This window comes from Phascolarctos cinereus, unplaced genomic scaffold (assembly GCF_003287225.1).
Source record: "Phascolarctos cinereus isolate Bilbo 61053 unplaced genomic scaffold, phaCin_HiC Scaffold_1;HRSCAF=81, whole genome shotgun sequence".
Taxonomy (NCBI): domain Eukaryota; kingdom Metazoa; phylum Chordata; class Mammalia; order Diprotodontia; family Phascolarctidae; genus Phascolarctos; species Phascolarctos cinereus.
In genome coordinates this window covers 21,218,249-21,235,216 of record NW_027555514.1, presented here as the reverse complement: position 1 = coordinate 21,235,216, position 16,968 = coordinate 21,218,249, and the positions used below count along the sequence as shown (strand labels likewise).

The window sequence follows — 16,968 nt, the reverse complement described above, 5'->3', positions numbered from 1 at the left end:
CAAACTAAGATCCCATGGATCCTTAAATCTATGGCCACAGTGGCCTCATTTCAAACTGTCCACTGGGCATCGCTACCTGGATGTCACACTCCCAACTCAAGTTCAACTCGGCCAGCTGGAGTCATCCAAAGAGCAGCCCGTCTCCATCCTGTGGCTGGCACCGCCATTGCTCCACTCACACAGCCCACAAAGCCTGGAGTTATCATGCTCTTCTTTCTCCTCCCATCTTGAGGAGACCTACAAAGAAGAGTTAGATAGATAGGAGGAGCACCTAGAGAGACCAGTGTCATGAAAACCCAGGGAGGAAGCGAAGGCGGTCATCAGCGTCAAATGCTGGAGAGATCAAGGTTGACCAATGAGAAAAGCCTATTGGATTTGGCCATTAAGAGTTCACTGATAAGTTCTGGCAGTTTTAGTTGAATGATTAGGTCAGAAGCCAGACCACAGAGTGTTGAGAAGGGAGCAAAAACAACTTTTGTCTTAAATAACTTTTGAACCCAATAGCCTGAGCAGGATGATAGATGGACATAGGAGGCAATAAACCACATTGAATTACTCAGAAAAACAGCTCCGTGTTGTGGAATGAGCAATGGGCTATGAGTCAGAACATGCTATTTGTACAGCACTTTGAGGCTGGCGAAGTGTCTTCACACGAGCCCTAGGAGGTGAGTGGTGCAGGCATTTACATCTGTTTTTTAGAGTCACTTGTCCTCAGAGCTTTGGTTCCCTCGTTTGTACAAATGAGGGCAAATGACTTAGCCAGGATCACACAGCTGGGGCAGTGTTCAAACCTGGATCTTCTCAAGTCCAGTCCTCTCTAGGTTTGAGTCCCAACTCCAGTATTTATGGAAACTTGGGTTTTCATTTTTCTTACCTGTAAAATGGAGATAACAGTACCTGCCCAGGCCACTTGACTAGGACTATTCTGAGAATCCAGTGGGAAAGCTGATAGGAAAATGCTGTGCAGCAAGGTCCTCCCTCCAATGTTTCTCAGCACGTGAGGCTGCCTGGTCTTCTCCTTTGTTGGGGGTGCACTCTTGCTGCTGAGGTGTTGTGATGAACATCCTTGGGCCTCTGGCCCACCCACCCCAGCCAGAGAGCACAAAGCAGGACAGAGAACCCATTCAGCCCTTCCTTACCTGTCCTTCAAGGCCCACACTAATCATCCTCTCTGCTGTCTTGACTTGTACCCACCATAGGCCCTAGTACATAGTAAGCAGATTAATAAACACTTCAGTGCTTAAAATGTCAACATTTCCTGGTGGAACCAGGCAACTCTCCTTATACAGGGGTCCTAAGGGCTAAAATCTAGTCCGGTCTTACTTCTTCTGCTACCTCCTAACCACTCACCAGCTCAGGATTCTGCAAATGCTCACTTCTGCCAATTAAGAGCCCTTCAATGCATGCAATTATTCATCTAGCCTTTGTCTAAACCGTTTGCCTAATTTGTTCTGTACAACTTGGATTCAGTCAAAGGGCCGCACTTGAGCACCTAGAGGGCCTCGAGGCCACAGGTTACCCATCCCTGGTCTCATCTCATTTGCAGCAAGGCCATTTTGCTCCTTCCTAATTGATTCTCTATCCTGATGACCACAGGGCCTGTTCCAAAACCTTTTCTTCTCTCCTCAAGCCTCCACCACCACCAGAAGGAAGCAGCCCTCTTCCTGTCTGGGGATCTTGACTCTACTTAAAAAATGGAGGCCTTTCATGGTGACCTCCACCTTCTCCCCTTCTCTTCATCTCTAGTCCCTTGACATCACCCCTCCTCTCTCTGTCCTTTCTTCTCGTCTTATTACAAAGTGTCCCTTCTCACCAAGTCTAATCCATCTTCAGGTGCCCTATCAGAAGAGAGATTTGTAAAGTGCTTTAGCAAGTGCCTGGCACAAAGTGGGTGCTGAATAAGCCCTCCTCCCCTCCAGGAGCCCCTCCCCTCTCATCTTGAGAAACCGTTTGGCCCCTCTATCATTTCTTCCATCTGTGGGTGCCTTCCTTGCTGCCTAAAAACACACCCAAGTCTCCCCCATCCTTAAAAATCTCTCCCTTGCCATACTGCCATACTGACCTATGGCCTCTCCTTTCTCAAGCCTTGCTCCCTAAGAATCCTCTCTTCTTAGCACCTCCACCTTTTCACTCTCCCCCTAAAACCTCCACTGGTCTGGATTCTGACTTCATCTTTCAACTACAGCTGCCTAAAGTCACCAGTGAACTCTTCTTAAATTTTTTAAAAATTTATTTAAAATTTTCCCCAATTACATGTACAAAATTTTTAAGAATCCTTTTTTAAGAATTTTAGTTCCAAAATCTCTCTCCCTCCTACCCTGCCCCACCCCTTGAGAAGGCAAGCAATAAGACATCAGTTATACATGTGAAGTCATGCAAAACATATTACTATATTAGCAATGTTGTAAAAGAAAACATTGACAAAAAAAAAACACCCCAAGAAAAATCAAGCTAAAACAGTCTGCTTCCATCTGTTTCAGAGTTCGTCAGTTCTCTCTCTGGAGGTGGAGAGCACTTTTCATCATGGGTCCTTCAGAATTGTCTTGGACTGTTGTATTGATTATAGTAGCCAAGTCTTTCACAGTTAATCATCATTACATTACATACATAATTAAAAACATGCTGGGTTTATTTGTAACTAAAAGTCTAATTGGCTTCAAGGTCATTTTTTCTTCCTCTTCATCCTCCTTGAGTGGTTCCCCTCATCTACCCTGGCCTTCTCCTCTTCCCTCTGCTGTTTTAACTACTCTTTCCTCAGCTGTTTCAGCAGGTGGGGAGTGAGCCACCCCGTGTTCACCAACCTCAAGGCCAGAGACTTTGAAGCCAGACCCTCCGCCATGGTGGCCTCCACATCATTGGCCCCTGTCGCTTCTCACGAGGCAGACTTTGTAGCCCCCGGCACCTGGCCCTCCTTCCCTGCTGGGGAAATATCCTAGTTCAACATATGCTGGAACTCAGACGTGCAAATCAGCTTGGTGATGCCATGTGCACCCTTCTGCATGATGCCATCAAGTTCTTCCTGGAGGTCTCAGATGAGATCAGCATCAGGGAACATGTCCAAAAAGCAGTAGCTCAGCCACACGTAGATAATTAGCCCAAAGTAATAAAAATGATTACTTATTTTCAACATTCATTTTTTTAAAATTTTGAGTTCTAAATTCCCTCCCCCCTCCCCCCCATTAAGAAGGCAAGCAACGTATCAGTTATACTTGTGAAATCTTGAAAAATATACTTTCATATTAGCGATATCGAAAACAAAAGCAAGAAAAATAAAGTGAAAAAAATACCATCATGAGTCCTCTGGAGTTGTTTTGGTCCATTGTATTGATTAGAGTCACTAAGCCTTTCATGGTTTTGAGCTTCAAATTTTTCTCCTGTAATTAACTTTTTTTCCTTTAAGAATTTGGAAAAAAATAAAATGCTTTTAAGTAAAAATGCTACTAAGTAATTTTTTTTAAAAACTTAAATACAAAATGAGAAAAGAAAAAAAAACATTGCCATGTACACATTGTTTTCAAACTGCCTAGCTTTTTTTTTTTTTCCTTTGCTTCCTTGTTGGTTTTCTTTTGTTCCCAGCTGTGCACTTTTTACTTTTTTTCCCCTCCCACCCTCCACCAACCTATAGAAGGCTACAATGAAGTGTGGATGGGATTCTGGTTTCTAATCCATTGTGCTATCCACTTCCAGGTTGTGGCTGAGTTCATCCCATTCACATTCACACTTACTATTAACTGTACATTTCCCTCCATCCTGTTTTTTCCCATTTTATCCTTTGACCTTTTTTTTATCCTGGCCCTCCTCTAAGGTCTATTTTACTTCTGACCATTGCCTTCCTTTATCCGGCCTCCCTTTCATCACCACCATTAACACCTTTTCTCTTAACTTCTTCCCTGCTTCCTTTCATGGTAGGTATAATAGATCTCTATTTCCAATTAAGTGTATGTATATATATATATATATATATAATATATATATATATATATATATATATACATATATATACATATACATATACATATATATGTATATATATATATATATATATATATGTATGTACATATTTTCCCCTCTTTGAACCAATTTAGACAAGAGTGAGGATTGCCCCATCCACTGAAAAAGTTCTTCTTTGTGTACCTCCTTTATGTGAGATAATTTTCCCCATTCTTCCTCTCCCTTCCCCCTTCTCCCAGGGCATCCCCCTTTCTCAGCCATCCATTATTTTTTCATCATCCCAATATAACTGACTCACTCCGACACCCTTTGTCTATGTAGAGTCCTTCTAACTGTCTTGATAATGATAAAGTTCTTAGGAGTTACATGTATCATCTTCCCATACAGGAATGTAAACAGTTTAACTTTATTGACACACTTAGGATTTTTCTTTCACATTTACATTTTTATGCTTCTCTTGAGTCTTGTATTTGAAAGTAAAATTTTCTATTCACCTCTGGCCTTTTTATTAGGAATGCTTTAAAGTCTTCTGTTTCATTAAATAGCCTTTTTTCCCCCCTTGAAGGATTATACTTGGTTTTGCTGGGTAGGTTTTTCTTGGTTGTACTCCTAGCTCTTCTGCCTTGCAGAGTATCATATTCCAAGCACTGTGCTCCTTGTGTGATCCTGACTGTGGCTCCAGGATATTTGAATGTTGTTGGGGTTTTTTTTTTTTGGGGGGGGAGTGTTTGAAGTATTTTCTCCTTGACCTTGAAGCTCTGAAATTTAGTTATAATATTCCTGAGAGTTTTCATTTGGGGCTGTCTTTCAGTTGGTAATCTGTGGATTCTTTCAATTTTTGTTTTACCCTCTGGTAATTGATATTGAGGCAGTTTGCCTTTATCATTTCTTGTAATACAATGTCTAATCTCTTTCTTTGATCATGGCTTTCAGGTAGTCCAGTAATTCTTAAATTATCTCTCCTAGATCTATTTTTGAAGCCAATTGTTTTTCCAGTGAGATATTTCATATTTTCTTCTATTTTTTCCCATTCTTTTGACTTTGACTGTTCCTTAATGTCTCGTGGAGTCATTAGCTTCCACTTGCCCAATTCTGATTTTTAAGGAACTTTTTCTTCAATGAACTTTTATGCTTCTTTTTCCATTTGACCAACTACATTTTCTTCAGTGCTGTTTTCTTCAGTGTTGTCTTTTCATAGTTTTCTTCCCTCACCCTCATTTCTTTACCTAATTTTCCTCTACCACTCCCATTTGATTCTGAAAATTATTTTTTAGCTCTTCCAGAAATTGTGTTGGGCTTCTGTGCAATTCACTTTTTTCTTTGAGATTGCTTGTAGCTGTTTTGACTTCATCGTCTTCTGAGTTTGCGTCTTGATCTTTCCTGTCACCATAGTAGCTTTTTACCGTCAGGTTCTTTGTTGTTCGCTCGTTTTTCCAGTCTATTTCTTGACTTTGAATTAGAGTTAAAGTGAGGCTCTGTTCCTGACGTGCAGTGGGGGAAGGACATCATCCCCAGTGTCAGCTTTTTTGGCACTGTTTTCAGAGAAAGTTCTGGGTTTTGGAAGGTTTTGGCACTTCTGAGGTAGTGTGATCTGGGGAGGGGTGTGTTCACTGCTCTCCTGATCTGCATTCTGGTCCTTACCCAGGAAAGGCCCCAGATCCCTTGGGACTACAAGTGACATTGCTCCTCGGGGCTCCTACTCCTTTTTGACTACAAAGTCTTCTTCTCTGCCCTTGAACGGTGACCCAGAGGTGGGTATAGGCAATGGGGTTACCAGACAGTGTCTGGTTCTGCAAGCACAGGGGTCCCCTGTAATGTCCCCTTGTCACTTCTGGCTTGAGAGCTCCCAAAGCTGCTGATGCTTCTGTTACCACCACCTTGTCCACCTCTGGTGTTGCCCCCCACGTGTGCTCCATGTCAGCCCACCCCTCCATGACAGATTCTCCTCTCAACTGCCTACATTATCTTGGGCTGAAGGAATGACTTTTTCTGTCTCTGCTGCTCTAGAATTTGATTTAAGGTGTTATTTTAAAGTTGTTTGGAGGGCAATGTTGGGGGAGTGTGGCTGTGTGCTTCTTCTGCTCTGCCATCTTGGCTCTGCCTGCAGAACCAATGACTTCTTAAAGGTCAAATGCTACAGGCTTTTCTCAGTTGTATTCCTTTACTTCTTCAGTATGACTTTTTAACCTCTTCCTCTCTGGTTTTCATGACATTGTTCTCAGTCCTCCTCCCTTTCTGAAAATTCCTTCTAGGTCTCCTTTGCAGATCCATCTTCAGCTCAAGCCTCCTTAGTAGGGCGGACATGAAGGCTCTCTTTTCTTTTTTCTACATACGCTCCATATATGACCTCACCCGACCCCATGGGTTCATTTATCATCTCCATGTGCATGATCCCAGATCTATATATTCAGTCTTGACCTCTCTACTGAGCTGAAGACCCACATCAGCAGCTGCCCATCATATCATTCAAATGAGATGCCCCATCAGCATCTCAAATTCGCTAAGTCCAAAGCAGAATCCATTACCTTCCTCCTAAATCCACCTCTCTCCTGAATTTCTCTACTGCTGTTGATGGCATCAAAGATCTGATCACATCCATCTCCTCCCTGTTCCCTCCAGGATTAAATAGAAAATACTTTGTTTAGCCTTGAAAGTTGCTCACTCCCTCTTTCCTACCTTTCCAGTCTTGGTCCTTTCCTCCAAGTCCCCTACTGGCCATTGTCCTGCTCCACCTTCTGACTCCATCCTTTTCACTGGCCATTCCCCATGCCTGGAAAGCTCTCCCCTCTCACGGCCAGCCACCTCCCGACTTCAGGACCCTGCTCAAATCCTGCCTTCTGCATGGACCTTTCCTGGTTTTCCCCACTCTCCCCTGGACTTTCCCTCTGAGATGACCTCCAACTGGTCCTGAATCTATCCTGCATGCACAAGGTTGTTTGAGTGTTCTCCTTCCCCGATGTGAACTCCTTTTGGACAGGGAATGTTTTTGCCTTTCTTTGTGGGCTCAGTACAGTGGCTGGCACACGGTAAGCACTTGATAAATGCCTGGCCAAGTTTGCCACTTCACTGCCATCCCCAAATCCCCTCGCCCCATATATCTGGGCAGATGACAGACTTCTCTACACTTGGGCCCTCACCACCTCTCACCTGGACTCCTCCATCAGCCAATCTGATCCCCGGCCTCTGCTCCACCCTCCCCAGAGCAGCTGGAGCGACTTGCCTTCAGCTCAGATCTGTCCCGTTCCCCCTCCCCCACCCCCCAGGATCCCGACACCGTGGCTGCTTCTTGACTTTTTACTCTCGTCTCTGCACCCTGGCCCTGGGATTCCGCTCAAGCCCCACCTTCAGGAGCAGAGGCTCTGCTTGGGTCCCTCCCCACTAAGGCTACCTTGTCCCCTCCTCACACTGTACTGTAAACATACATGGGGTCTCCTTTGTGAGAATGTGTTCCTCCCCCAGGGCAGGGCTTCTTTATACCAATACTAAAACCTAGAATTCTGGAGACGAGCCCCCCACATGATGAGTCACAACTCTGCCGAACCCCCAGTGTCTGTGGACACTCAACCCAGTGTTCAGTCAGCCACGTCAGCCTCCCCTTAAGGAATTTTGCCCCACCTAAATCAAGGTATAGACAGGCACTGCCTGTTTACTGAGCAAAGAACTACCTAACAGGCAGGCAGTTCTACAAAGAACCATTTGCGAATTACAGAAATCTGACAGAACGCCATTTATGTGCCGAACACCAGGATGTTACTTTATTAATTGGATTTTTTTTCCATCTCTGTCACACGTCTGTGAATGCTTACACAATGAAAAAATTCAGACAGCTGGAAGCAACTGACCAGATCAGCCGGTATTCCTGTACCCTCTTAACACATCACAATTCTTACTTGGTGGGGATATCCTGAATTCAATTCTGCCTTGCTATATCTGTTCATTTTCACGGCTATCCTTAAAATTCTGTGTCAAGATCGTCACATCTTTAAATACAGATAGAATTGTTAGAGGTACATAATTATATATACACACATACAGAAAAATACAAGACTAATCGTTTTCACACAATACTTAATTTATGCACTACTGTAACTCTTCTGCAACCTTTAAAGACAGGTCAAGGGGTACAAGAAACTGTGTAGAGCAAGTGCCTAGTTTGGTCCGGTATTATCTTAATGTAATGGTTATTCTCTCCCTCCCTTTTACGGGGCAACATACCAGGACAGACAACACATGCACAGTCATTCACTTGGGAACACATGGATAAAAGACAAGACTCAGACAGACATGTGAACGCCCAGAGGTTCCACCAACCATCCACAACTAAGAAGGCTGTCACACAGCTCTGCAGCATAAATGGTCAACACTGCTGTTTCTAAAGTGAGCACCATATATATATATATATATATATATATATATAATATATATATTTATATACACATCTATATATATACATCTGAATATAAAAACTGTTGGAAACCAAATACATAGGGGTTAGTTAAAAGGTGCCATTCCAAGGCTGTACATAATCACAGGAAAAAATTATTTACAATACTTGGAAAAGACAGCTGCAACACAAGAGTTTATTGCCAATGCCCTTTATGAGTAAGCGTCTCTTGCACTCACGCCTCGGTGAGCCCCACAGCTTCATTTCTGGCCCTCGAGAAGATCCCTGCTCAAAAGTTTCAAACACACATGTTCTCTGGCTTCACCCACACATCTATTCTCACAGCTTTTTGATGCAGAAACATCTCACTGAATGAGCGTGGCTGCTCTAAGAGCTAGTCTAGGTCTAGAAAGGAGAGTAGGTATTTTCAGCCTTGTCTACTTGGCCGAGTAAAGAGAGTGCATAATTATGGAGCAGAGTCGAATCCACAAATCCACGACTAGTAGAGTCGGGGGGCCTACAGCAGCCAGGACCCCATGTCAAAATCGCTGCCCCCGACACAGAATGGGCTGGGTCACACCTCGTCCCCAACGCCACAATCTCTGCTTCTAAGAGCCAGCACACAGCGCACAAAGAGGACACTCCTGCCCTTTCCAAAGACAAGAACCTGCAGCATACCACGTCTGACAGAACAAAAATGCCACCAGAAGCAGTTCCATACAAGAAGAGTCAAAAGCAAGAGGAACTTTACTATCATTATAGCAAGGAGATGAGATTGAAATGGGAAAGCTTCCCACAAAGAAAAAATGTGAAAAGGGATTTTTTTCTCCTCCCTTTATCTTGGTATGTGTGTGTGTCCATATCTGTATGTAAGTGTGTGTATACATATATGTGTGTATGTGTGTGCATGTATATGTGTGTGTATATATATATACATACATACATACATACATGTGTGTGTGCATACACACACCACGTTGGTTTATATGTCCCAACCAGCCAGTTTTTGTGGCGGACTAAATTCAAGAACACGGAGGAATAGAAGAAATGGAAGAGAAGACAGTACTATTTTCAAACTCCTGCAAAGAGCCAAAGAGGGATTTTAAAAAATATATTTCTGTCCTAATGTTCCAACATAAATGTGTACCCCTGTTTAAACCTTTCATTTCTTGCTGAACTGGCATTCTACAGGCCTACTGACCATATGTTATCTACATCATCTTAAGGGAAACCCTGGGAGAGGCTCAAATTCACACAATTTATGCATCTCTGTTCTGCCGGGGACCAATCTCTACCTGTAGTTAAGACTTCATTGATTATCTTCATCATATTAAAAAATAAGATTGTCTGCCTATAATAGTAACACACGACTGGGGGTGGGGGTAGGGAGCTGCCTTGCCAGTCTGGGGACTCAATATCAGCTACTGTGAAGCCAAGGTCATCTTTCAGGCTTCAGAGTCCCACCTGGATGCAGGCCAGAGCTTAAGACAACAGGTGTGGGTGGGTCTCCCTCTACAACTGGAACCAGGCCTCTGGAGCTCTCGTCCCTCCAAGTTCTCAGCATCCCAATATTATTGCTTTGGTTCTAGTTCAGACACAAAGGAGCGTAGGCCCACAGTTCTAATATAACAGAAGGTCAGAACAGGAAGGAACATTTTAACGAAGAAACAAAAGCATTTTTCTCTCTTGGTTATAAGTGCAGAACAGGAAATTTCTAAGTGCTCCATTTACATGTAGGCTCCAGATACACATTTTAATTTAATCTGGACCTTCCATAGTAAAATTATAAATGTAGAAATTACATCATGAAATAAGACTATTCAGCAGAAAAAAAAGTGTTGTGGCTAGCAGCATGCACAAAGACCATGCATTGTCATCTCACCGAGCACACAAACAAAAATGGGATAAATAACTGAAGGACTGAGACAACCACAGGGGTACAGTGAGAGAAGACGGAGTCGTTCACAGCTCTGAACAGCAAGGAGGGAAGGAGGAAAGGAGAGGGGGGAAAGAGGAAGAGAAGGAAGGAGAGAGGGAGGGGAGGGAAGGAGGCAGAGAGGGAGTGGTCGCAGAGCCAGCGTGGAGTGGGAGAAGCCCCCTTCAGATGACGTGGCAGCAGCTGGCGGGGCTCGAGGCGCACAGCAGGCCCTCCTTGGGGCCCCGCTGGATGTTAACTGAGATGGTTTTTTCACACAGAGGTAGTTGTAAGACGCTGTTTTTCAAGTTCTTGCTCTTTACCCGGTCCAGCCCTTCCGCGGGGCCCACCATGCGGTCAGAGAACAATTTGACGCGGGGGCCGGTGGGGGCCGGGCCGGCTGAGCCCACGCACATTCTCCAGGCGGATTTCTCCTGGACTCTCACGCTGGAGAAGGCCCAGGCGCTCTGGGGGTCAAGGATGCAGCCAGCACTGCCGCGGATCTGCGCGCCCAGGCACAGGCTCATGAGCTTCAGGCTCTCCACCAGCTCCCCCGGGCCCGCACACCTGCGCGTGGTGCCTGAAGGGCTGGTGCCGCCGCCCCCGGCGCTGCCCGAGGGGCTGCCCCCGCCCTGGCTGCCACCGTTGGGGCTGGCCTTGTCCGGGCCGCGGCTGCCGTCGGCCGGCCTGCCCTGGCCGCTGCCGTCGCCCTGGTTGCCCGGCGGCCCTTCGCCGCTGTCCCGACGGTGCCACGAGTAGGTGAAGCCGCTGTCCTTATCCAGCCGCCGGCGGCTCTCCGAGTCGTCGTCGCTGGTCTCCGAGCTGCTGCAGCTCGAGCCGCGGCCCTGGCTCTTCCGGCGGTGGTAGCGCTTGTGCACCGTGCCCGGGGACGCGATGTTCATTTTGAGCCTGCTCAGCTTGGGCGGCAGGTTCTCGTCCATGTCGAACTCGTCGTCAGACTCGCCCTCCTCAAAGATCTGGTTCAGCACCGGTGCACTCTTGCGGGACGTGAGGCGGTTGGTGACAGACGGCTTCCGACGCAGGACCACCTGGGTGGAGAGCGATGCGGGCTTCTTGTCCTCTTCGTCCTCTTCCTCGTCTTCCTCCACGCGGAACAGACACTTGCGGCCACTCGTGGTGGGCTTGAGGCTCACGGAGGGAACCACAGACAGCGTGGGCCCAGCCAGCTCCGGGAGCTCGTCCTTCTTGGCCACCGCGTCCCCGAGGGCTTTGTTCCTGTGGCCGTTGAGGACGTTCTCAGCTGTGCGTGCTGGGGACTGAGGGACAGGGGCGTGGGACAGGGGAGACGCTGTAAGGTCATCTTCAAGGTCCTGGGGGACGTCAATCTTTGTGGGCCACGACTGCCTACATTAGAAATGAGACAGAGAGAAATGAGTCAGTTCAGTGAAGGCATCCGCAGAGTACCAGAGACCAACGAGGGCAGCCGACATTTCCATGGCCGGACTGCTACAGATTCTTGGGATCTGTGGGCAGCCCCCGGGACGTCGGGCAGGGCAGGACAGGAGGCCCAGGCCGCTAGGCCTTGGAGGTGCTCAAACTGACCCTTTCTCCAGGCTGCCTTTGGAGCCGGGGGAAAGACAAAGATTCCCCCCCCCCCCACCCAGAACACCCGGAACTGAGCTCGCTCACGCAAACCGTCCCACACACTCGGCCCTCAAACACTGTCTGCAGGATTGACTGCACACTCGCTGGACCGGCCCACTGGCTTTGGTCAGTGCAGCTGATCAGTCCATCAGCTCTGGCTGAGAAGGACCAGGAGGCCCTTTTACATCCAGGCTGGGTGGGGCAGGGCCAGGGGCACGGAGGTGGGCGGGACACCTCCACTCTCCCTCCTTCCCTTCCAAACCCTTCCCAACACACACCCTCCCAATTGTGCATGCTATCAATGCCAAGATCAGAGTCGGGTGGTAGCAGGCATTAGATTTCAGATGCTAACACCCATGTGACCCGGGCTAAGTTGCTTAACCTTTCTCAGACTCCTTTTCCTCACCTGTAAAATGGGAATAATAATGGGAGCCCCGGGGATTAAATCAAAGGAGAGAACACAGGTAAATGCTTGGCAAAGCTTAAATCTCTATGTAAGCGCAAATCACTGTTAATTAGCAAAGACACAAGGACTGAAGAATCAAGTCTACTTTGGAAGCAGGTCTCAATGTGAAGTCGGCACCAGCAGGATGGGAGAAACCATCAAAGACACAGAAGGCATAAGACAAACTCCCGGGCTGGAGCCTCAAGCCCAGCAGGGACCTGCCTGCCCACGGACTTGCCCCTCCCTTGCTCCGGGGGCCTCACCAGCACAAGTCCCACCCAGCATCACTCCAGCACTAACAGTCATTTCTACAGCATTGCTGACCTCATATTTAAAGCCACCAAGTCAGAGAAGGAAATCCATTTCTATTTGCATGTGGAAAAGCCTGTTTTCCTAATTATTAAAAAAACAACCTGTGGTAGCTCAGTGTTAAAATGGGTTTTAGATGGGGGAGCATGGCAGGCGTCTGGACCTACTTCCTCCTGGAACCCGGCTCTGCGGCCCGTTCCCTTCCCGGCAGATGCTGGGCCCTGCCTGTCTCAGACACGTCAAAACCGTGGGCACTTATAGCAAGTGAATAAGCAAATCTTTGCAAAAACAGGCACTGGAAGTGGCAGGAGGCTCTGTCCTGGGGGGCTGCCTGAGCCCCCCTCCGGCCCGGCCTCCTAACATCAGCCACTACTTCTCCAGGAAGGCCTCCGCCATCCTCATCTGGAAGGGTCCAATGACTCATTCCAGGCCCAGACCACACAATGGGAGGAGGGGGGTGGCGTCAGAGAGAGGGCCTCACCTCCCTGGGCCCTGGCCCTAGTCATGGCTATCAATGCCTGTTCAATCTAATTGTCCATCAATTAGGAGACCTAATTCAAAGACCTCATTAGACATGTATGTACACACACACACTGCAGAGAGCAGTGTCTGAAGCACTCCATTCCAGTGTTACACGAAAGGTAACTTTTTAGTAGTTATGAGGACATCTTATTTTCAAATATCTTTCTTGCTCCCCTACTAAGGTCCTTCCTTCTGATGGTACCCAGGTGAACAAGGACGAATGGCCATGGGATGACCTTCACCAAGTCACTGCTGGTCTACTCATCTGTAAGATGGGGATACTAGCACCTACCTAAAGTGCTCGACCACTTCCGGCTCCAGCCTGCAATTAGAAGCAGCTCCTCATGGCCGGCCGGTGGAGTAATGAATGGTTTGGGGCACAGCAACAGACAAACATCTATGAAGCCATTTCAGGCATGCAATGATGGAGAGATCCCCTACTCCAGTGAAATCACAGGCCTTGTGACAGAAATAATTTTATATAATTATAATAGGTGGTCCCTGACAAGGCTTATGGAAAAGATGTGCAGATAAGTAGAAGCAGAGAAGATGGAGAATATATGTGGGGAGCTGCCATGGGCTCCTGCTCTAACTCAGATGTGTCCCTCTCTAGCATCCCCTTCTCTGCTTCTTCATATGGAAGAGTTCTGGCCCTGGGAAGCTTCTCTGTTTGCTAACAGGATCATCAGTCCAGGGATAGGGACCACTCTGACCCTAACAAAAGAGAGAGAATATCAGAGGACAGAGCGTATGACTGCAGGGTCCTCCTGATCTCCAGAAGAGAAAGACGCCTCCACGGATCTTTTCTAGAACATTGAAACACACACATGCTGCTGTGAACTGTTTGTAGCTACTGCGGGCTCCCAAGCAAGACACAAAAGTCACTGCTATGACTGACTGGATAAAAACACTGTGATTCATTTACCTCTCTGGTCAGTGGGAAGGCCTCCCAAGAATCTGTATTTAAATTGTTTTGCTGAAGAAGTCTCTGGTGCACCCAAATTCCACCCAAGCACCTTCAACATATGACTTGATTCAATGTTCTTTTTGCCAGTGAAATGAAGAGGCTCTGAATCAGACAAGTTTGACCCTGACCTCTCCAACAGATCCTCACGATGGACCACTACCGGAGTCAGAGGAATGCTAAGTATCCTTCTGAATAGAGAAGGGAAATGGGCCTTAATTTTTTATTCCACAAAATTTCTCTGATATATGAACAAGACCACTGAAATCACCTTTCACCCAACCTAAGAATAACTTCTGACCTCGAGGCAGCAGAAGCTCCTTTAAACCCCCCCTCAATACTTGCCCAAGAAATAAGCTACCAAGACTTACACTTCAGGCTCTGGAACATTCATTTTCTCTTGTCCAACACAGACCTCTAAACCCTCCTGCCTCCTACCTTCCCTATTACTGTAGAGAGCACCACCATCTTCCCAGCCCCACAGGCTCACAACCTAGGGTTCCTCCTAGATTCCTCCCTCTTAAACCCCCCACCCCCACCCCCCTATTCAGGCTGTTGCCAAGGCCTGTCAGTTTCACCTCTCAGCATCTCAGGTCAGTTTCACCTCTGCAGGATCTCTCCAACACTCCCCCTTATCTCCTCTGGCATAGTCCCCACTCTGGTGCAGGCCCTCATCACCTCACACCTGGATTACTGCAATAGTCTGCAGGTGGGGGCCACCTGCCTAAAGTCTCGCCCCACTCTAGCCCATCCTCCATTCAGCTAATAAAGTAATTTCCCTATCTTCCTTTAAGTCACGACTAAAATCCCACCTTCTACAGGAAGTCTTCCCTAAACCCTCTTAATTCCAGTGCCTTCCCTCTCTTAATCACTTCTTATTTATCCTGCATGTAGCTTGCTTTGTATATATTTGTTTGCATGTTGTCTCATTAGGTTGTGAGTTCCTCGGTATCCTGGCACATAGTAGGTGCTAATAAATGTTGATAGATTAGATAGATTTCAATACCAGCCCTTAGAGAGAGATTGTTTCTTCCTCACTTTCATATCTGGATCACAGTCTAGAAGAGTATCTTCTTAATATGTTGTTTTTCATTCACTTAGTACATGCCCTATAGTTATAACCTAAAAAAACACACATTTCCACAGCCCACAGAGCCTTAATTTTTTTCCATAAAAAAAAAACCTTTCTGAACTAAACAAACACCAAATGAAATGAGCACTTAATTTACATCGTGGAATATAAGAAATGAAAAAACTGGAAATGCAGGAAACTGGAAATGTATATTATTTAAAACTTGCTTTTCTTTTAAAGTATATATCAAAACAAACATCTAACATCTAACTTTCAAAGCTGTCTTATTTGTGTGGCTTCTCACTGAGGGAGAAAGGGAACTATCCCAGCTTCCCCCTCCTTACACCCCTCAACCCCCAAAGCCTTGACAAAATACAAAACCAGAAAGTGAGGCTTCTTAACTAATGAATCTCATGGAGCAGAGACGGAAATAAGGCCTGCATGTACCCAAGGCAGGGTCTGGAGAATGCTCCCCCTGGAATCTTGAAGTTTCCACAGTACTACCCATAATGTGACTAATCACAAAATAAATACCTATGTGCCATGGAAAGTAGGATTTGGGGGCATTAAAAGTGTGTACGTGTGTAAAAGTAATGCCTGAAACAGGCCCTCTGCTCCAAGGCAGTCCCTCAGACCTTCTTCTGCTGGCCTCCCCGCTGTCCCGGCCACCTCCTCGGGGGCTCTGCTACTGAGCCCCTGGAATTACAAAGTAGGTGGAAAATGTAGCTAGTGTTCACAGCCTCCCAGAAAGAAAAGGAACTGTGCTCCCCATGCTCCCTGACTGGCTGAGGAAACCATGACAGTCACTTTCCTGGGTCACAGGGCTGGAGAGAAGAAAAGGCAGAACGGTCAGAGAAAGCAGCGCCCCCTCCCCAGTGAGAGGTTACCTCCCACATGGGAGGGGCCTTTGCCCATAGGCTGTGGTAACCAAGAAACTGCAGCAAAAATTGAGGAAAAGGTCCGTGGAAGCTAAGGTGAATGCAAATTTGATTCCTGAACTGCAAATCTTTTCAAATTAGAGTCTTTCACAACAGAGACAACTGAGGGTCCGGAGTCAGGAAAACCAGATTCAAACCTGGCCTTGGACACCTGAATAACTGTGACCTCGGCAAGTCGCTCCACCTCTATCTGCCTCAGTTTCCTCATCTATAAAATGGCGATGATAAAAACACCCCCTTCCTGGGGACCATGGACAGAAAGTGTTGAGCTCAGCTTGGCCGGCCCTCAGTAAGCACTGTGTAAATGCTCTCAGTATTATTACACCTGTGACCAGTACCAGTTCCCACAAGGGAAGCTGGGCCTCTCTGGCAGCTGGGGTCAGGGCGAGGGGCATCGAGTGCTTCCGGGACGCCTTGGCGGGCTCGCCCGACCCCTGCATAGCAGCCCCAGGAGGGGCCCTCCTTCAGCCCAGGGACCCCTCGCCTGAGCAGCCCCTTCCTCCCCACCCCCATTACCTGAACTGGGCTTTGATGTTACTGGGACTGGCCGACCTCGTCTGAATCTCCTTCTCCTGCTTCTCCCTCAGGATCCTCTCGGCCAGCAGGAAGTAGGTGGCCGTGATGTGATTGTACTTGTTGGTCTCCAGGGCCCTACAAAGGGAAGGCACAGGGTCAGCCTGGGCCCTCCCAAAGGGGAGACGGAGGAGCCGCAGGGCCCTGGGGGCGGGGAGCCTGCTGCCCAGGAAGAAGACCCCCAAGGGGGAAGCTAGTGGCGCAGGTGGCGCCGGGGAGGGGCTGTGGCGGCCCCCAGACCACAACGTAGGGGTGAGCTTTTCTGCCCGGGAAACAACAATGTGAATGTG

At 47.2% G+C, this 16,968-nt stretch overlaps 1 protein-coding gene across 4 annotated transcripts in view; it reads right to left on the bottom strand.

Annotated features, from left to right (window-relative positions):
* Positions 1-7,678: 7,678 nt before the first annotated feature.
* SNRK (SNF related kinase) overlaps positions 7,679-16,968 on the bottom strand; it is a 59,539-nt gene continuing 50,249 nt past the window's right edge. For all 4 annotated transcript variants that reach the window (XM_020993188.2, XM_078151169.1, XM_078151172.1 and 1 more), the window contains 2 exons: positions 16,622-16,756; positions 7,679-11,615 (listed from right to left, as the gene is read on the bottom strand). In XM_020993188.2, the coding sequence (XP_020848847.1) occupies positions 10,436-11,615; positions 16,622-16,756 (1,315 nt within the window). In that variant the 3' untranslated portion in view covers positions 7,679-10,435. The remainder of the gene's footprint in view (positions 11,616-16,621; positions 16,757-16,968) is intronic.